General features: G+C 39.8%; 1 protein-coding gene across 5 annotated transcripts in view; it reads right to left on the bottom strand.

The window, feature by feature from the left end:
* Positions 1-22,751, bottom strand: part of PARD3B (par-3 family cell polarity regulator beta) — a 753,023-nt gene that overhangs the window by 35,264 nt on the left and 695,008 nt on the right. For all 5 annotated transcript variants that reach the window (XM_052674691.1, XM_052674688.1, XM_052674689.1 and 2 more), the window contains one exon: positions 13,018-13,153. In XM_052674691.1, coding sequence (XP_052530651.1) covers positions 13,018-13,153 — 136 coding nt within the window. The remainder of the gene's footprint in view (positions 1-13,017; positions 13,154-22,751) is intronic.

Genomic DNA, 22,751 nt, shown 5'->3' with positions numbered 1-22,751 from the left:
ATGCTGATGATGGTGATTTGTTTTAATTTCAATAGCATTTGATTCTTCTTGGAGGAATTCCCAAAGCAGACATACACCTGCATCTCCCAGTAGCTGTATCTCCTTTTTGGATGAAAATACAGAGAAAACATCAGTCTCTCTGTATCCCGTACATGTTTTTACACACTCAAACACACAACGTTCCGGTGATGATGACCTAGGCATCTACATCTCTGAGGTAACCCCATAAGATATTACTGGTTCACATCAAATGAGGATCTATCTCAGAGACTGTTGAGTAGCTCTGTAAAATTATTTATGCTGATTTCAGTGCACCACTCACTCCTAGTATTTCCTTCTTTTCTAACAAGAAAAATAAGTGCTGGCTTTTTAAATCACCACCTTTTGGAATATATCAGCACTAATTTTATAAGAATTGTTCATGTTAAAATGCAAGGGCATGATCTCCAAGGAAAAGCATCAATGTAGTTATGCAAGTACATTTTCAGTTTCTGGTCATCATTTTTCATTCACTGATTATTGCTTAAATGTTGATTAATAGTTATGTTCATGCTGCTAGAATGCATTTCCCCTGGGTGAGAAAAACAACTTTATCTAAAGAAAAAAGTGATAGTAATCAAACCATCCTTCCTCTTCCCAATAAGAAACACACATGCATGCTGCAGAGTTACTGATGATCTTAGCTTTGCTGGCAAGCAGTTTTGAACATTTTCGCTTAGAAAATCAGTTGCATGAAGCCTGAACAGCACTTGGTCAGTTAGACTGTTAGGCAATTAAATGTTCTCCTTCTCCCTCTATATCTTACACACATACACACACATATTTACATCGCATCCCTGTGCGATGAGCACCAGGAACACTGATGACAGCAGTGTTCCAACACTGGAATTAAGCAAGGCTGATTATGTCAGGATTTACTTCACCCCACTAATGCCCTACCTTGTTCAAGGAGGTGAAACTAATGGCTTAGAATTAGAGAGAGAGGAAAATTCTTTATAAAGGCAATAGACTGAGGAAAACACAAACACAGATGGGAACTTTAAAAGGGAAACAGGCTGTTCCCATAACAGTTTAAAAACATGGCAATTGCCTTAGCTCAGTAGAAAACAAGCTCTCAGCGTTTGCCGTATCTCACAACACAAACTAGAGAGAAAATAGCAAAGATGGAGGTAAAGCCAAAAATGCACAGCCCCACAAAGATAATATTCTGCTTTCTGAACCCTAGCTCCGCGATCCCTGATCCCTGGTGCAGAAGGACTATGGTTTCCTCTGACCATGCAAAATGAGATCATTTCCTGGCCTGTGTCCTTCTCTGTGGGTGGCTTCTTCTTCCATTAGTTGGATAATATGTTTTGGTTAATTCCACCTCTTAATTGTCTTTAACGAGCACCAGATTTGCAACACCCTCACTTGCAAACCTCTTCTCAAAGTACAGAGGCAAACAGAGGCCCTTGAGCTGAGCACAAAACTTGAAAGCAGCAAAACAAAAAAAACCTCAGCACGTACAGGCATTGATTCTTTCCAACTACAAGGGGGCATTTCAATTGCTCTTCCACTGAACCAGGCCAATGTAATTAATTTCTTCCCAGCTGCTAGAGAGAATAATTTAACTTTTCACTGAGACACATTCATGATGCAATACACACCACACGCAATACATACATGCGAATGCATTTTTTAAAGCGCATCTCTCGTAGTTGTTTTATGGTACTATGCACCATTCCTCCCCCTGCATCAAACGAAACTGGTCCTTCTGCCTCAGCTTCTGTTTGAAACTCAGCTGCTTCATGTTCTTCCCAGTCTTGCATTCTTTGCTTCTCTTCTCACTGTAATTAGTTTACAAGACTACTTATCCAGATGATTACTGCTTTTAAATGACAGTCATCTTTTCTTTTACTCCAGTTCATTGTTGTGTATCATTTTGTCTTGCTATCTGAATACCCAGTTCTCTAAAGCATTCTCTCATTATGTTATCTCCCGATATAAGGCATTTTGAAATACTTCATGAGAGACACTGTACAAAGTAAATTGAATTGAATTTTCTCTCAAAGTCAGGGGCTTTCAGCATCTTTCTCTAGCTAAGTCAGCAGAGTTCTTGGCACTGGTGCCAGCGTGTAATGGCCATTCTATGCTGCACAGATACAAGCTTGTGTTCTTTTTAGGGAAAATGAAATGACAGTGTCAGAACCTGGAAAGCAAACAGGGGACAGATCAATACTTCCACTTATGCTGAGGATGGCAAATGAAAACATTTGGGGGTATTTTTGAGGTTTTAAGCATGCATGTAAGGATAATGCCATTTTGTCCTACCTACCTACATCTGCTGTTGGTGCTGAATGCACTTGCAGGGGGTACGTGCATGCGTATGCCTGCACAGAAAGAGGGAGGGAAGGGGGAAATAGCAGGGCATGAAACTAAATTGCAGAGCAAGTAGTGGAAATAGACAGTGAAAAGCTTCCTGCAGGCAGGCAGCTTCACAGGGGAGAAAGAGCCTTTCATTGTCTATAAAATCATGCCTTGCTGGAGGTCCTCAAGAGTAGAAGGGGTAGCGCCTAAAGGCAGTAAATCTCTTGCTGTTGTATTATTACATTCTAAACACTTAGCTACTGTACAAACCAGCACACTGCTTCAAGAGAAGAAAAGAAGGAAGAAAAGGGGAAAATGAACAAAGGGAAGAAGCGGAAGATGGCAATAAAATTGGGAAATAACCCCCCACCACACCTTTCCCCAAGAATAGTTCACATCAAAGAGAAAGAGCAGAGTGAATGGTCACAGAGTTAAAAGTTAGCCTCAACTCCTTCCATTGTGACTTGACACCACTCTGGAAGAGTACTGCTAGAATGTGAATGGTTAGCTTGTAGCACAGGCTATTAAATCCACCCTAATCCTGTTAAACACAGACACCACTAAAGAGAGGCGCTCTCTCAGTGGCATTATGACAAAAGCTCTCCACACTGCAAATTCAATATGGTTAACAAAAAAAAAGTCCCAAACCTGGATTAATACTGAGCAAACAACATCAGCATAAGCAGGCTTAGAGAGAGGAATTGCTTTCCATATGCTGTGGCATCAGGTTCCTCCGGATCTTCAGACACCAATCTGTAAATGTTACAGACATTGTTTCTCCTGCTTGCAACTGCTGTTGGGTGGCGACCTTCTTTGCTTGCTGATACCAATTTAGCAGTTGGTACAGCTTCTCTGTGATTTGGTACTGTCTGTTGTTTGCTGGTACCAGATGGATACCAGATGGGTAACTGTGGGCAATGGTTCCTCTGTGTTCCAGTCCCAAAATCACTGCCTATAGGGTCAGTCTCGTCAGTTGACTCCTAAATGGCACTTCAAAGCACCATTCTGAAAAACCTCAACATCTGTTCCTTACTCCTAATGACCTCAAAAAAATGTTGTAGACATACTTTCCTTTAGCCAGGAGTTACCACGCATCTGCAGGAAAAATACAACCTTGCAGATGCTCACAGCCATCAAACTCACTCCTCGCTAATGGCAGCTCCAGAAGCCACCACCTCAGCTCTGAAAGTCAGCGCTGAACGTGAAGTGTAATCAATACCTTCTTTTCTGAGGTAGCCCCACAATGTAGGAGTTGAGATATTTCAAGGCATTTGTCAAACACTACTTTCAGCAGTGAAGTGGAAGAACAAGAAAGCAAAAAACTGAAAATGCCTTTGAAAGGCAGCTGAGAAACTTGAGGGCCAAGTGTAAAGCAGGGAGCAAAGCGAGGACTGAGAAAGTGATGGAAGAGATCTGCTTTAAGTATTAATCTGCAATTGGTCTTTCACGATGGTGACTTGGTCGTCAAAGTTTAGACAGGAGCTGAAAGGCCAGTAAACAGTTGAGAATACTGCCTGTTGACATTATTTCCTACGTTATTTCATACAACTCCTTCTGAGAAAGGGAAGAAAGTTTATTTAGGACAGTATGGGAGCGTTCTGGTAAATTCTCTACATGTGCTGCAGGAGAACACTCTCTACAGAATAATACAGCTGACATCAAAGCATATTCCCCACCCCCTGTCTTGTTTCATGGAGAAGTTATGATAAACAGGTTATGTGTTCCCCTAAGGTTACCATGGAAACTCATTCTTTTCAGGCCATCATTTGCAAAGGTAAAATTTGCATTAAAATGTGATGGAATTTGATTTTGTGCATGTGTGTGTGAAACTCAAGTGGGGTCATGCTACTACGCAGTATAGCTATTATTTCTAACTCAGGAGCATACGCTGAAGGGAGAGATCTATTAATCCGTGTAAACACCTCAGTGACCAAATTACAGTTTAATTGCTAACTTGACAGGTATCTTCCTAGCAAATTAAGAGAAATACTTTGAAAATTAGCTTCATATGCAAATGTAAACGTTAATACTGATTCACTGGTGGGTACCACCAGATAGCATTTTGTTAAATTCCCCTATAATCATTCCACAGGAAAGATTGAATTTAGATTGTCAGAATGACTTTGTTTTGATGATGGCAGACCAGGCATAGAAAGCACAAGCATGTATTTCAAATTACACATTTTTATCTTATCTTGAAGGAGTTATCATCAAATTATAAATGTAATGGGATATAGACATGCTTAATGCAATACAAGTAATTTCTGGGTCTCCTCAGAGCATGCTTTGCTTGCCTTGTTTTGAGTTACATCTTGCACCTTCTAAGTCAATTTCAGTTTAGGTGTCTTCTGCTATGACTTTTCTTGAAATACTTGATGGTACAAAGCATACACCCAATCCTGGCCTTCCAGGTGACCATTTTCCTTCAGAGCCGCTGCCATTACTTCTCAGGCACAGAATTGGTCTTCCTAACACAGCAGTGCATTACTTACACTGGTAGTTTTGGCAGTCATTATTACCAGCTTATCAAGAAAACAGATGAAAAGACCATCCTGAGAAAAACCTTAGGATTACTCACTAGATGGTGAGATACCAGTATTAGAAGAGAGAAGAGATACCAGTATTTTCCCTTCTTCTCCGTTGTATCCATTCACAACACATGTTCAATCTAATATACTACCTAATGAGATCTATGATTTTCTGGGGCACCGGACTATGTACGTATCAGCTGTCTTGAATAGCAGACCCCCTTGAAGGCAGGACTTATTTGCTCCTCCAAAGGCAGACAACCCAGTAGAATTTGGATTACAGAAGACTTAACACCTTATACAGGATAAATTATACAGGAATCAGCTGGAATGGCTCTACTTAATATTGGGCGACATGGCACTCTACTCAGAGCAGGTTGTTTGAAAAGTAGTAAAACCAGACAGCAGTGTTCATAATTCTTGCACTCTTATAGTTAATTAATATAGCTGAATAAATAGTGAATTATATAAGTGTCTCAAAAAAAGTCAAAATCAGCCCTCCAGGTTAAGAAACACAGTACATTTTTGTACTGGCAAATTCCTACTTACAAATTCAATTTACTAATATAACCAAGAACATTAAAGGTGGTGTTTAAAAAAGCAAACAATGAAATAAATCAATTTCTATCTTTTTCAGAACTTCTCAAAACTCGGCACATTCAATAGGAAAACTGTGTTTCAGCTGGATCCCATACTGATAAAGAAAAAAGCAGTTAGCACTTCTTTTTACAAGTGTTCTTTGATAATAAGAGACAAGGCTAAAAGTTTAAAAGAATTGGTCCTGAGTAGAAAAGCCAAAGTCATGTACAGCATCAGCCTATCAGCCTTACCGGGTAAATGGCATTCTCATTCCCATATTTTGTACTTCATTTTAATGCAATCTTGATATTAGATTAACATCTGCACTACAGACCTTAGACTGGGAACTAATAAAGTTATCCACCCAATCTCTCAGTGTCTGAGTCAGTGACTTTCTTTTTCATTTTAAATAATTATAACGTAGTCTGTTTGCTGAGAAAAAATAGAGCCTTTATATATTCATAGATAATTGCTTATATCCAGCAACCAGTGATATATTCTAATTGCTTTTCACACCTTGGCTGTGAAGATATCTTGAACTTTTTAGTGTTTTTAACTGAAAGACAACAGCATAGCCAGAATACTGACACCTTGGCTGCTGAAACTGTGCCTATGATGTAATTTAACAAGCAGTTCTTCTAATGCATTTTGCAGTGAGGAACTCCAACAAAACTCAAGAAGACCCAAGACCTACTGCTTACATCTTATGCTGCAATAATGAGAAGTGCTACACATGTACAGTGCAAGATTTCAATCAGAAGTCAAAAGTAATCGAAAGTCCATTATTTCAGTTGGCTTCTGTCACATACTGAACTACAAAAAAAAAAAAAAAAAAAAAAAAGATCTGTACCCTGTAACAGCCTCAATGAATTAGTTGTATTGCTTGACCTGGCTTCTTTCAAGCTCAATCCTGTTCTGCACACTCTGGGCAACTGATGCAGTTTCCCTCTCTGAAGTCATTCTACTTTCCATTATGGTAAATGGTCAAATTTTGCAGTTCTTTGTCAAAATCATTACGTTTCAGTGGAATGTTAAAACTAGCAGGCAGACCTGGACAATGACCAGCATCTCTTGGCCACAGGTTGCTGTCTCGGACAACAGTACTAGGCAACTCTTTGGATCAACAATATTTTTGAGAGATTTCTTTTTAATCAGCAACATACTGAACAAGGACATAATCCAGGGAGACTAAACTGTGAGAACTCAAAAGAAGACAACCGTGTCAGCATCTATGTGAAAAACACACTGAATCCCTGCTAGGAAAGGCAGAGCCTCCACCCTATGCCTAAGAAAAAGGGTCAAGTATGAGGCCTGGTTTCAGGTCCAATCAAATAAATACCTTAACTACACGCTTAGCTTCAGCCATGAGTTTCAATAGCATTACAAACTTGTCTCATGATTTAGAAAAATCAGTGCTGTTGTAACTGAGGCCTCCTTCCAGAAATTGAAGCAGGTCTCTTACTAATAGCCTGAGGAAGAGGAGGTCAATTTTGAAAGGAAACTACATTTTTTGGCCCTTGTAGCCAGACCCACGAGCAGCTGCATTTGATTCTACAGCATGTGGGGCACTGACTTGCTGGAGGTCAGGACTAAACTGTCATGCAGAAGTACATTTCACTGAAGACAAGGGAAGGTTCAAAGTGCAATGTGTTGGTGTTAAAATCTCAATTCTCTTCTGCCTTTGCCACGTGATGCTGGCCTGAGATTTGACAATGCACACACATGTTCAAGGCAAGTGGCCACACAGTCGTGTCTATGTGGGGATTAACAGGTAGCTGAATAACTGTTAAAGCCTATGCTGGCAGAAGCTTGCCAAAAATGAAGCAAATCACAAAGACCCAGTGGTCATGCTGCTTAGAACTGCAATGCTGCTTTGCATAGGCCCACAGGCCAGTCTGCAGACTAGCTCTGAATGTGCTGTTGCTGTGCCCATCCTGCTGTGCCCTAAAGGATAAAAGTTGCAGAGCCAAGTCCTGCCTGTGTGCACAAGAGCAGTCCACCACGCTGTACAGCATGGATTACTTTTCTCCTCATCAATATAATTACCAATTAGAGGTTTGTTTCCTGCCCTCCCAAACTTACTGGCAAATTAGGAAAAACATATAAAACAGAAAACCTCTGGGGCTCTTCACAATGTATCAATGTGATCTGTGTCAGCTGTTGTGGTCTCTGTGATACCACAACAATCGAGTTCTCAACTTGGGCAACATCAGAAGAATCTCCCCTAGGTGTGAGGGACACGACCACCAGAGCATGTGTAAATGTGCACCCAGCAGGGCTGCCCGCTTTCCTCATGCTTCCTCCTGCTATCTCTACAAAAACTTCTTTGTCCTCAGAATCCCCCTGTGATTAAATAAGACAAAAAGCAGCCACGTGGTGAGGTACTTTGTGGAAAAGATGACATGATGTATGCCTGGAGTTCACAGAATATTCTAGGTTATAAACTGTACCAGTGGGCTTTGATAAGACGACATATGGCACCAGAACTGTTTCCCCCTGGTAAACAACAGTGTGTACATAGTGTTAGCACGAAGACAAGAGCATCCCAGATTCCCCTCTGGTTCAGCTTCACTATGCCAAATTCAACCTTTGTGTAAGTAGGAATGACTCCAAACAAGTATAAGAATCACTCATTATTACTAGTATTAATGGAGCTGAGTTTGGCTCTCCTTGCATGTGCCATTTGGAATAGTTTATTTTTCACATGAGGTTTGGCAGGGATTTCTCTAAAATAATTTCCCCCAGAACCCACCCTCAAATCCAGCCTGCAAATTTCAAAACATCTCTGCTTCCTAAGAACAGCTTTTTAGAATACAATCCAATCTGAAGCCTTTGTCACACAGAGTTAAGTAGAGACCATAAAAAGTTTTTGATTGGTGAGCTAATCGTGCATCCTCATAAAGCACTTCAGATCATGTCAATTAATACATTGTAAAAACATATACTCAATACTTCTGATCCAGAATTTTCAAAGCAATTACATCCTAAGTCATTGTCTTTTTCTTTCTTTTTTACTTTTATTTTTTTGATTTGATGTTTTTACTGACTAATAGTCTGTGGGCTCAAAGTCTTGAATTCACAGCAGTTTCTGCTATATGGTTTCACAAAGTACATAAAATTATCACTTCTCCCATTGCACTAGAAGACAGGAATGTTGTTATTTTGGAAATTGGAATTTTGGTTTCTAACCATGATCCAACACAAATGTTAGTGTGATTTGGGAACCCAACCTATTAGACATGCAGCATCCTGAACTCGGAATGAATTGATCACGAAAAGTACAAACAAATCCTTATTCATCCTGAACATAAGCACAGAACCCCTTGACACATTATGGAAAAATAATACAGTCCTAAACATTCCTTTCTTTTTTCTTCTTTTTTTTTTTTTTTCTTCTGTTTGATTCTTAGGCTTGGCTTACGGCCACAGTAAAGTAGTTGGCCTTTACACAGACAGGCAGAATTCTTCTTTTGTACTCTCAACTGGGAACTGACAAAACTCAGTACATTACAGATTTGTTTCAATCAAGACGTTCACAGCCAGAATCCAGAGGCAGATTTTCTTACATCTTTAGGCTACTTATCAACTTACAAACCTGATTTGCAAATAAAAAAGCAACTCTTAGAGACACTTAATATGTAGTTTAGAACAATGAAGCTGATGTGGCCACTAACAGGTGGAGAATTATTTGCAGTGTGGCCTGTGTTACTCGTACTGCTCGAATGTACACAATAAGGATAGAATTTCAAGAATTTACTGCCACCCTGAAGGAAAGAATTGATGTTAAATAACTGGATTTGTACAAAGTCTGTAAGACAATCCAACTAAATCCTCAAATACACGATTAATTCCTCATTATTTAAATGTTCTTAAATAGAAGAGTACATGCATACTTTGTAGCTTATCTTGACATCTCCTTCTCTACTTCTCATGATCTGTTACTACACTATGACTACAAATCCCCAAAAAAAACTGTTTCATGAAAAGAATCTTCAACTCCTAGGGAGATTGCCTGCATTTCTGCAGCTTACTCTAGTTCTCTCAGCATTTCACCGATACTGCAGTATCCAGTAATACATATACAGACATATTAAGCTTTTTTTCCTGTAGTCCCAATGGATTTAGGATTAGATTTCTATAGAATATTTTCATGATTGCTTTCACTATTTATGTTCTGCTAAGACATCAACATGTACACACATCTGAAGTCTGTCTTCAGGTGATTACTTTCCAAAAGACATCCTAAGCGTCAGAAAATTTTAGGGCAATCTCACAACTGACAACAACAGGTATCCTTTTTCCCAAACAGCATTTACACTGACCCTCACCCTACCCTTCGGTCAACTAGATCTAGCTGGTGCTTACTTTAAGCCCTGTGATCCACTCTGTAAAACTATGCCCATCGTTTTTCTAGTTGTAAATATGAAAAACAAGGCGGGGGAGAGGGGCAGGGTGAGGGGTTGAGGGGGAAGCAGGTGCAAAGGAGTCCAAAGGATGCAAAACTCAGCAACAAACCAAAGCACAAAGAAAGTGGAAATGAATTTTGAAGGATCTGACTGTACAGCACAGACAGCGCTGTATACACGTGTCTGTTTATGGAGACACACGAAACTGAATTATTCACTTACTTAGAAAAAGGACAGACTGTGGGGAAGGGAGAGCAGAATGAAGGCGCAAGAGAGCAAAAAATTCATCCAGCAACAGATGAGAGGAACAGAAGAGGACTGGAAAATGGATACATGGTGGGAGAATGGATGATGAGAGAATAGCAGTCCTATTTAGAATGAATTTTTGACCTTATTTTTAAACATTTATGGATCCCAATTGCCTGTCATGAGATCATTTTGCCTTACAATGCTGGCTTTTTAGTCAGCTTTGCAGTTTAACTTGATTTATCCCACTTAAAAAAAAAAAAGTAGATTGTTAGAAATACCCGTTCTATTAGAAATTCTGTCCCATTACAGTGTCAGCTAAAGGCCACTTGTCAACGTCAGCTTTATCAGATGGAGATTTGCCCCGTGAGTTCTCAAATACTTTTTTGGAGGACAAGACCCAGCGTCCATTTCTGAGGCTGCTGATTTGTGACAGGATAGCGTCTTCTGAAATTATCCTCTGTTATTTCCCAGCTTATCTGCATGTTTTGTGAGATGGTGAGTAGTGATTACAGCAGCTGCTGTACATTAGAAAGAAATCATACAGAAAAGCTGGCTTAGGTAATACAATTGACAGATAAAAACAAAGAATGAACGAATTGAGTATTAAAAATATATACAGAGATCCAGGATCTCCTTTCCAGCTGCAGCTTCCCTGGTGACATTGCCTCCTGTGTGAAGCAAGAAAAACCTGTACCAGAAGATTTTCCTCCTCTCCAGCTGTCTACTGATTCTTTAAAGAAAGATCTGATGTCCTGAAGTTTTTATTTACCATTATGCAATTAGTCATCAACGTGTTTCTTCACTGATTGAATAAAGATGGAAAAAATCAGCTGGTGTTCTGTCTGTATCACACTGTGCTTCTCAGGGTCAGCAGCCCGAGGCGGGTGACATGACATTGCTTACAAAATATCTTGAGGACTCTCCAAGCAAGATGCTTTGAGACATTTGTTTTACTTTGAATATTTAGATCCTAATTTTTATCCTTTGTTTTTGTTTGAATGGATTGATGTAACATGTATTTTAAGGGTAAAATTACATGTAGGAGTAGAACTGAAGAAATATCAGCCAGGAGTCAGAAGAGAACAAGCTGTGGTCACAGTATTATAGAGACCAAAAGACTGCCTGTGAAAGCCTGGCTGGGAGGATCAATGGATGATATTGTTGCAATGATGAGACCAGAAGTCTTTGAAATTTGTAAACCATTTCAACGAGAGAAACTTGCAGCAACAAACTTCAGTGCATTAAAGCCCTTGAGGTAAACTCCGATTTTTAAGCAGACTGCAATTCCTCACAACAAAAAATGTTTAAAAATATTCTGTATTTGAAGGACTAAAAGAAACAATCCTGGTGCCACTGTTATTAATCAGTTCAAGATTGAGATACTCAAAGCTCCCTTTCAGCTGCTCTGATTAAGGACAACTTGCCTCATAGGAAAAGTAAGGCTTTGGAAATCAGTAATCTTGGGGTATTATACCTAATAGGAAAGGCTTAAAAAGGATTACCTGGAAGAAACCTTTATGATTCTTAGGAAACTACACTGGGCCATAAACATCAGCCTTCTCTGAGGATTAATAAAGCTTTATCAGTTTCAGATAAGAAGTAAAAAAACCTCAGTCTGCTGAAGAGGTACCACTAGGCCAGTCCAGGTTCTCAGTTCAGTTTACAAAAGCTATTCAGAAGAAGAATGGCAAATTCAGGTCACACAATCTAAGGCAGTAGATTGAAGTTAACCTCTCAAAGAAAAGAATTACTTCACTGAAAGTGAATTTTTCAGCAACTGATTCAGAACAATATATATTTTTTCCTTGGGGAGGGGGGGAAGTGGGGTTAATGGACAAATAAGGACAACGATTTACGCAAGCACAGCCCCCTTTGACCTTTATCTATGTGACTGCAATAAAGTCTATAGTGTCACATAGGTATTGCTTTGTCTATAATCCCAATCACTGAAGATTTCATTTCAGATTTTGTACCAATAGTTTGGAGTACCATTAAAAACAATGTTAGCTCAAAGCCCAGGTGTACTTAGATTTTTAAGATTTTTAATATATCATGTCTCTTTTTTAACTCAAATTTCAAATTTAGCATACATTGCACCGTATCATTTTTGAATGCCAGCTGATTATAATTACTTGTAAAGAGAGTCCAACTCTGAAATCTGTTCAGGTGGAGCTCATGAGTGCCATAATTGTCATCCCATAGACTACAGCTGTTGCATTTATTTAATACATTAAAAAATCTAGCACTCTTGACTTAATTTCTGGTTCTACCACAGGTTACACTTCAGCAATGAGTAGATAACACGTCTTCGTGTAGTGAGAGTCCTATGTGTGTAATCAGGAATATAGTATGCCTGTAACATTTGACCACTATAACAGTATAGTGGTAAAATATTTTAAGATCTTTTGATGGAGTAGGAGCAAATTATTCCATTTTTCACCTTATGGAAGTGACTGAGAATGTATCACAGCCAGATTGCTATTGTCCTGCAAGCAGAAAGAAGGGCAGGGTAGACATGCCTGTACTTCCCCCCTCTCATTTTGCACAGGTAAGCACAGTGAGAGTCTGTTCTTCCAATGTTGTCATTAACCCACGGAAACACCTGCTGAAAAGCCTTGATGCTATCACATGTGACAAAGTTTGGCAAAGACTGCATACCTTGGACCTCAGGAGAGAGGAAGCCCGGACCTACACCAAAGGCAGTAAACAAACACAGTATTCTCAGCCAAGTTTTCATGTTATCAGTGTTTGCTTGAGGTAGAAGAGTTGGCATTAAACATTTCTCCATTTCTGTAAGCCCCCCAAATTCATGATAAACTGACACAGGATATCTAGAAAATACAAATAAATCAGTTTCTTCTGCAAACCCTGAACATGCAACAGCCCTGTGCAGCATACTGTGGACATACCCAACGGTGGTCGCAATCAGACAGCTGTGTTCGTCCTTCATCGTCCTCATAGAAAGGCAAGCCCTCCCGCCTGGCCTGATGGTACTCCTTCCGTAGCTTCTGGATTCGGTCAGCATTCCCACCACCTGCACAGCCACTGAGAAAGATAAAAGATGCTAAATTAAACTCGTATATCTACACAAATTAAAACAATTTTCAGATAGCCACATGAGCGCGCATGCAATGCCCACACCTGATACGAATGGACTGTGAACATTGGACTCTTAATTTCCATAGCGCCCGCTGGCTCACATCAGCCCTATTTTTGCCTTCCCATATTAAAAAACTCTTAATTGCGAATTTGATCCCCCTTTTTAAAAAAGGCTGTCCCTGTCCAAAGAACTTAACAATTCCAGCACAAGACAAGAGACAACAGATGGATGCAGACAGATGGGGGAGCACAAGGAAACTTTTAACATTCCTATGAGCAGCTATAAATGGCTATCATATTTTAATAATAATGATGATGGTAAGCTGCCAGGAAAACGTTCCCTTTTGCTCCCATGCTAAATGTGGAATTTCCCTAAAATTACATTTGTTCAAGGTAAAGAATAGACAATACTCACGGAGAAGCACAGAAAAAAGTTTTATCTCATAAAAAACAACCTCGCTGCCAACTATAGTAAGAACTGAAACATCAGCCATGAATACAGAGGTGAGGCGAAAGAGATGGGAAAGCACACTACTGAGTTTTGACACCATTTTTTAAGGGTAGTAATTAATCAGTAACTTCACAAAGACTCAATTCTACGCTGGATACACTGCAAGCTGCCTTGGTAAAGGCTAGTGGAGTTGCTTATCAGAAGGATTAAAAAACAATCCTGAAAATCCCTAGGAATTCTAGTAAAATAAAATACAGGCACATGAAAATGAATAAATTAAAAGCTTCTCAGACCTATTTCCAGCCCTACTCTAGCTACTGGCAAGCACACTGTCTGCGTTGCTCAGTAGCATTTACTGATGTTCAGAGGGAATTGTAGAATTTCTTTGTGGCAACTTTAAACTCACACTGCTGTTGTTGCAGCACGTATTCATACATTCTCTTAACCTCAGCTTCATCACACCTGTAAGCGGCTACAGAGTACAGACTTATTCACTTGAGCTCTGCGGAACATCTTGTCACACCGTACTCCACTAACAGCTGGCCAGAATCTAGGTAAGCCTTTTGTATGTACTGCATAGCAAACTGAATTTGGAAAGTACATAGAGAAGACTAGATATAAAGCCAGCAGTTAAATAATACATATTTTCTAATAGCAAATAGCAATCTAGAATAGTGGATAAATTACTTTTGAAACTAATTATGAATGGAGGGGAATCCCATGTAAGGTGCAAGTGCAACAGAGTATGCAGGGCTGGAAGTGTTTCCTGGCAGCACCAGTGTGTTTCCACAAAAAAACAAATGATTAAATTACTTGTCTTCCCCAGATCCCAAGCTACCCAGCCCCTCTATTCTACAAAGCCCCTGAGGTTTCAAGCTTCTCTGGCTGACTTACTGAGCTCTTCCAGAACATTGGACATTTTTCTTATCATCTGCTGAGACAGTGCGGAAAGCTTGCACAAGCATCGTGGAGTATTGAAAAAAATCACCAGTACATTCCCTTTTCCCTATGATTCTTTCTTGAATTGTTGTCAAATAGCAGAGAACCATCTCCAGTTTGCAAAATACTCAAACTAAGGACTAGCTAATGGGGGATATCACTTGTGAACAGTGAAGCTTGGCCCACTGTGAGCAATACAATACCTGTGAAATTGCCAGACTTCCCTTGTGACTATAGATAAAGACTTTAATTATAGCTGGTAACATGCAGATAAGGCCCAAAATGCAATGCTGCTCCTGTTGCTTTACCAATACCATTACCTAAAGCTGCTTTAACTAGGAGAAGGAAATGCTGAGATCCTCAACAACATGGCCAGTTTGATGAGCTGAGCTGCTCCCTGCAGCTCTTTGTAAATGGAATCAGCATCTGTGGCTGGTGGCCTGAAGGTCACACCCCCCCTTCTACCTCCAGGTATTTTGGCTTAAGTAAACTTGGGTAAACTGAAAATACCGTAAGTTTTTGTGTTTTTTTTTTTTTTTTTAAATGAAATTTGAACATGACTGACTCATTCCAGCAAAATGTCAAATATTGTGAGAGACAGTAACAGCAGCTTGTGCTCCATTTACTGCAGATCTCCCATAGGTGAACTTCCCTCTGCTTAGACTCATCCAGCCAGCAAGTAGGTATGGATCTAACGTAGAAATCAAGCTGATTTTTTATGTATATATAATTATATGTATATATATTTTATACGTATACATGTATATGTATATACAGCTTTGTCGTGGGTGACCCCTCCTATACCACATAATAAGTACAGAACCTCATTATCAGCATAAGTAGTAACATTTGAATGAAAGATAGCACCACATGAAAAGCATAATCTCTGTACAAACAAACAGCCCTGTGAAACCTGATTTCCTCTGCTCCACTCCTGTGAGTACTCCAGTGTCCAGAGATGGGACTAAGTTCACACTGAAAAGCCTCTCCCCAGCACAGGCATTCATCCGGGCCCCCCAAAGCAGGCTGCTCATTTTCATGAAGATTACACGCTTTCTATCTTTTGAACATCTAGTCATCTGTCAAATCTGGTCAGAACTGGCCAGCAAGTTCAGAATTTGATAGGATGGTGGGGGTAGCAGATCAGAAGGGGCTATCAGCTTCATTTTTTCAAGAAACAGTTAAAATGCCACATCTAATTTTTTTCTCCATCACCGTTTATAAGCACAAATGCAAAAGACATTGGCTGTTGAAAGGGCTGCATATCTAGCTTACCATGAAAGTTTTACCCACTCCTGAGAAATGCGAGATGAATACCATGCCCTGTGCATGGCTCATGAAACAGTTCTGAATTTCAAGTTGGCTCCTGACAATTATGTGAATATATGAACCACATTCGAACTCACCAGATGAATTCAATCAGCACTGTGCAAATATCGCATACATAATCTATTAGTTTACCCCAAAGAAACTGAAGCATTGAATTCAAACAGAATGAAGTCATCAGTAATAAAAAAAAAGAAACTGATAAGGCAATATTAAAAAAAAAAAAAAAAAACAGAACACAATTTTCCAAGATTTGCAGAGAAGATCATACATTGACTGTAAACTATTCTCCCATCTGCCCATAAATGCATAATTAAAAAATATTGGTTTGATCAGATAGCAGTTCTCAGACGGGGAAACAGCAAATGAATACCGGTTCAAACGTTTAGGATGCATGACTACTTACAGTGACAGCAACCTGAACTTACAGAAGAAAAATAAAAACAACACTCCAACCAAAGTCAATTTATATTAAGGAGACTTACTGAAGCTTTTATTCACCCTAGTAAGCTCCGCAGACAGATTTCTTTTACGGCAGCTTTACATTTAATGCAGTGCTCCCTCCTTTAGGAGATATAAATATCACAGCCCTCATGGTATCTACAGTAGTGCACAACTCACCATCCTGACAGGGCTCCCTGCACTACGCAGTCTTTAGAGAGCTGCACAGCCACACAGGTGCCACTGGTCCCAGCACGCTCCCAGCCCCAATCCAGACTCACAGACTTCTCACCCCCCATTTCCCCCTTCCACATACTGCAAGGGCTTTTCTCTGGAAATACTAATTAAAAAAAAAGAAAAGAAAAAAAAAAGTGAAAAAAAAAATCTCATTTTTCTGCCTTATACCTGAATTTGCCCAAGTCGTGATGTGGGTTCCACCTTGCCCACTGTGACTGCAAGGAGCCCTGTGTGAAAGGGCACAGGTGCCCCAAAACAAAATGGAACCTGTACTTCAGCACAGATGTATCGAGAAGCTGTCTTTAACACTGCATAAAATAAGACTGAAATTCCATCCCATCGTCTCAGAAGGGCTAGATGGTATTCTCAATATGACAAGTTATTTTTTTCTAAGAACCAAAACATCAGCAGCAGCACTTCATACAGATGGCTCAGGCTGTACACAATAAAATCTCCTCTCTATTCTCCCTCTGAGTAGCTAATCTGGATTTCAATCATTCAGGTTGAAAATGTCATTTTTTAAATTAATGACTTCTTACTGCAGCTCTCTGGATAGCACAAAATTAAAAACAAGTGTTGCATGTACAGCCTGCGATGAACCACTTAAAGCTGTATATAAACATACATTTAAAGAGGTAATAAACATTTTGTTTCCAGTGGTTTTCCTAAACCCATTAATATTGCACAGGGCTTTTTTGCCATTCACTTACTTCAATTGCTGACTTCACCCAGCTGACTGTCAGCCTCTAAACAAACTACTTGTGCTCCCATTTTTTTTTTTTTTTTTTTAAGTCTTTTACTGAATTTTCCATTAACAAGCAAACCCAATTTAATTCACAGACTCAAGAGAATGGACAGTCTTCCATTCACAATTTGCTGTAAAATAAACCTAGCTGTATATCCTGAAGGGAACATACTGGTCTGCTCAGCTATATTATGGAAGAGAGTCCAACAGAGCGTGTAAGAGAATATTTCACTCAGGATAAAACTTCATTCTGGAGCTACAACAAATAAACATTCTGGTACGTTACTCCATCAATTCCAGCCCTTGTCTTCCTACTCTGTTTATGAAGGTATTTCTGCAACCTCAATAGTAGGGAGGAATAAAAAGAACGGTGGAAACTGACAAAAAGAAAATCAATGATAAGACTGTAATTCTACAGTACATCAGCTTTCATCTTTGTCAACCACTGAGTTGAGCTGAGGGAGTTTCGGAAGAAATGAACATTTGCTTATATGCACTTGAGTAAATGAACGATACTGCAATAAAAGCCCTGTCAGACATACCTTGTTGGCACCACTGACATTGCCTTGTAAGTCTGGAAATCATCTGATATTCAGGCAAGGCCAGTCTGGGTTACAGCTATGCACACCTAGCTGGGGTTCCAGTTCAAGAGCCATGTCTCTCTAGTTACTGGATCCATGCAAATGATTTTATTGGTCTCCACAACCCTTGCTTTCTTGGTCTGGGCAGGAATGTACACTGTGCATACCAATTATGGACTTTATCAGTGTCAAAGGAGCTCTAGCAGGACACTCGACTAGGAAACCTGTGCAGAGCAGCTGGAAGAAAGACAGAGAGCCCAGTCCCACACAGACCCTTAGGAAGTCTGTTTGGATGGGCTGCCTCGAGAAGCAATAGATGGATGTGATTATCTCTATCCATAAGTACATAAATACAAAGCCAAGAATCACAGATCAACTACAAGAAACCAAACTATACTGAAGAAGCTATTTACATCTGTTTGTCTGAACTTGTATACTTAAGTCTCCGAGTCTGTTTTACAGATACTCTGTATCTGCTTTACAATACTTAACAAAGTCATAACTGTCCTCCAGCCTAACATACGCTGTCACCTTCCAATTCTTTACGCTAACATAAAAGCACTGCAACCACTAATGTCCAAAAGGTCAAAGACTCCTAGGGCAGCACATGACTACCATTTGTCTGGATGTAAAGTGAGCCCTATTGACCCTGTAACATCGCTGCTGACCCCTTGACATCAGGAGCTTACTGGAGAGAAAGATGATGATATTCTTGGGTTCCTACCGATTCATTACAAAGAAAGAAGGGTGAGCTTTGCATTACATGAATTAGCAGAGCCGTTAACCTTTTCTTTCCCCAAATAGCTTATAATATGTTTACAGAACCCTCACCAGAGCTATGTGTAGACTGAGACCAACAGATTTGTATCACTTACAGTTTCTCCAAACTGTTTATAAAATACTTCTCAGTGACATAAAGCATCCTTTTATGTCTCCCTCCTTTCACATGACATACAACACCTTTTCCTGTTTGCCATGGCAGATGGCCTAGACATTCATCTGAGCACCATCATTTCAATCCAGGCCACTTCTCACCTCTGTTACTCCCTTCTATAAACTATATACAGTTGGCCAGAATTAATGGGAAGTTTAGCCTAATTTGCTGCTTTAGGGAAATAAACTTGGCTTAAGGTTTAACTCCACCATAACAGCAGATAGACTGTGTGATGCTCCAAGGAGGAAAGATGCTTTCTTGATAGCAGCCAGTTTGTCATCTTTACTTCAAAACTTTTTTTTTTTTTCTTTTTTTCTTTTTTTTTCTTTTTTCCCCAGTGTGTTGTGCCTCATCAAAAAAGCAATCATCAGCTTTTAACTAACAGCAAAAAAAAGCTGCCTTCCAGTTTGGGCTGGTTAATGGCAATGCCTGTTTCTGGCAAGTGACCAGCTTATTGCTGTCTCACTGATCTGAGATGTGCACGTGTCTCCAAAGGGCTGGGAGAGCAGGGAGATTAGGGACTCGGCTGCTGACAACAACTAAACTCTCTATAAACAATACACAATGAAAATAATGAAAAACAGATTTTCCTGGTATTTTCAGTAGCCTCTAGACAATGCAACAGTTTCTGGTTTCTTCGCTAAAGATGATATCAATTATGCCTTTTATCTATCGCACAGATGTCACGTGTGAGGCATAATTGAAGGCCTTCTCTCCAAGGTAATTTCTTTTGGATTTACACGGCAAAGTACTTAAATTGCCTTTTTTGGCACTTTGTATTACAACACGACTTGGGAGGGGGTATTTCACTTTCCTGATGTAAAGCAGCTGGCATACTTACAATAGATAGGTCACATCAACAGACTGAGCAGATTTTCAGCCCTCCAACTCCATTTACAGCAGCTCTTAACAATTCAACAAAGCAAACGTTGAATGCTAAATTCTTGTGTGGAAATGAAGCTCTATTCCTTAATGGCTATCACACCTGCCTACGACTGGCAGACAGTTTTTTCATTTGCAGACTCTTGCTTTTTTGCACTACAGTTTATTAAACCTACCGCTAAAGCTGAAATAATAAGTGCTCTACAGACTTCCAATGAATTAACCATTCAAAAGTCCCTCTGGAATTCCCTTTAGCACACACAAAGCAAAAGCAGAGGGAGAGAAGGTGACAATTCACCACAGTCTTAATTTCTGTGCTCCCTTGTGAGGGAAGAGTGGAAGATCTGAGAATTTGCTCACAGCAGATGATGCTGTCCACATTCTAAAATGCATTTTGATGAAAACTACAAAGCCAGGAGTGACTATCCACTTTCTCCCAGAAATTACCTCCAGCAGCTTCACACTGCTCTTTTTTTTTTTGCGTGTGTAAACACATGCAAATTTGTGCCATTGGCAGAGTAGCAGCAAGGAATCCTGTATGTGGGTTGCTGTTACAGCATCTGGCCCAGCTAGAAATACAGTACAAACCTCACCTACATTTCTGCGCCTGTAATCCCATTACAGATAAAGTTTACGTTAAAATTAATTCATTAATCTCATCTGCGAAGTATCAGGAAAGTCATAGATCTCAGTCAATATGCGTCCTTATTATAAAGTTGGGTTGTTGATATATTTTTTGTGGCATTTTTAATGAATGATCACTATGAGGATAACATTAATCCAGTATTAGGACTTTTACGGGAAAAAAAATACAGATGTAATCTATCTTTTTTAACTGTCAGCTGCATTTCTAAAGTGTTAAAGTCTGTAGCTTCCAGCAGCCTTTTGTCTTTCTGCCATGGCAGGAATATCTTGGACAGCTGTAAGAGCTTTATAAGCTATCTTTCTCAAAATCCATTAGCTAATTCAGGGACTCTAATTAGAGCTGCCATTTTGATGGAGCATACTGAATGTTCTGTATAAACTGGTAGCATCATCCATGTTTATTAAAAATTGCAAGAACCAAAGCTCTCAGTTCCACACAAATATTAATGGACAAATATACAATACTTACTGAAATACAGGCAGTGTTATGTCCACAGGAATACACACAGGTATGCTTAGAGTAACAATCCCGTGTGATGCATTTATTCACAACAGCTAAAGGATGGAAGCAAAGCTCAGGGACAACTTTATGCAAACTGCTGAAAACGGACTGACTTCCATTTACACTGTCCCTAAGCACATTAAAGGAAGAAAAGAATGCTAAAGATTATTTGTTTCTTGTGTTTTTCCTGAGTAGTGTGCTGACAATTTCGAGTGTATTTTGAGCTTACCTCAAGAATGCTCTCCAGCTGGAACTGCTTTATAGCTCGTCTTAAACTAGCCACTCCAATCACCACACTTTGTAGACATCCACACATACGGCAGTACTGTACTGTTTAAGGGCATCCAAAGATTCAAAGTGAATTTGCACTGCAGAGCTAAAACTCAAATTCTGCTGTAGACAGCAACAAAATCAGTGAAAGGAGCCAGACATCTGGAGCAATGCTCTCATACATTCTGCTGTGTAAAGGCCCAACTACAATGAAAAAGCAATTCTCAGGCAGCGATATGAGACATGAAATACTGACCATTCTAAGAATCTATCAGAGACCTAATTAGGATAGGCTGTACAAACACATATGCCTTTGGCTGCAGAAATAAAAAAGTTTTCTGGTTACTTCACAGCTTCATTTTTAACTTGATACTTCATAAATGAACTGCAGAAAACCTCATATGTTACCATTTCAATCTGACGTACGCTTTCATATGCATCTAAAAGTGCCTGGATTCTATTTATATGTACAACCGAATATATGTGCGTAGAAAAATCATCAGATTTGTTACAGAAAGACAGCAGATGTTCTTACTAAGCCACTGGCACATGCAAGGTGAAGCATAGAAGCCTTATAAGGAAAACATTTAACGTTCTATCTACAAGATAAAGAAAAGCAAAGCTAACAAATTAGATTACTTCTCCCATGCTTTACTAGCAATGAGCGCAAGGCTCAGCAAAATAAAAGCACTGCTGAGCAAGCTGAATGACTCCTGTAACACACACAGCCTTGCACAGAGGGAGCATAACCCATATGCACTTTTTGGATCATCCCAGCTTCAATAGAAAGACCCAAAGTCCCCTTGTTCTGAGCATATTCTGATATGACACACAAAGCATTGAAGAGAAGTGAAGAAGGAATGTTCTTAAATGTATTTTCTACAGTGTAGTAGTGCGAGCGGGCTTAAAATTTTATGACAGTCTTATCACAGGGACAACCCTGAAGGGAAATTCATTTCAGCTCTCTTGATAGGCTAGCATTTCCAACTGATAACTGAGATCTGAGCAGTTTCACAGGAACAAGCTCAAAAGTCAAAACAACAGTTACCACCAGCTTCGCTCAGGAATTATAAATGGCAAATCTAGCTTGTGGTTATTGCTCAACAGAAACCCTGCCAGATGCCGAAGCAGTTGATAGATTTTGCAAAGTTCTGCTGCCTTCAAGGCGCCCTGCCCACTGCAGCAGCACCTCCCTGCCCTCCCTCCTGGGCAGCCCATCACACAGCTGGGCTCCGCACAGCACACTTGCTTTGCTCTCGTTTGCGCTGACTGAGGAGAGCACATTCCCTTCAGCTAGCTTTCATCAAAAGCTCTGCATCAACAGAATTAAAGATTTTACAAGCTGAACTGTATTTCAGAGAAATATTTCTGCCCTCAAGGGCCTAAATTAGCAAGAACTTTATTACTTTTTATGACACAGCCCATGGAAGCTCTTGGACTTCCAGGCATGCACAGCTTCTCTCGCTCCTTCCTATTATGGCTGCAGCTGTGCTGCACCTCTGAAGGGCTCCCACTTTTCTGCTTGAGGAAGCAGGGGTGGATTATTAGGTTTTGAGGGTGGAAGTAACAGAACTGTTCCTTTTCAGTAACT

This window comes from Tympanuchus pallidicinctus, unplaced genomic scaffold (assembly GCF_026119805.1).
Source record: "Tympanuchus pallidicinctus isolate F22 unplaced genomic scaffold, pur_lepc_1.0 scaffold15, whole genome shotgun sequence".
Classification (NCBI taxonomy): Eukaryota; Metazoa; Chordata; class Aves; order Galliformes; family Phasianidae; genus Tympanuchus; species Tympanuchus pallidicinctus.
This window is presented reverse-complemented; position numbering and strand designations above follow the sequence as displayed.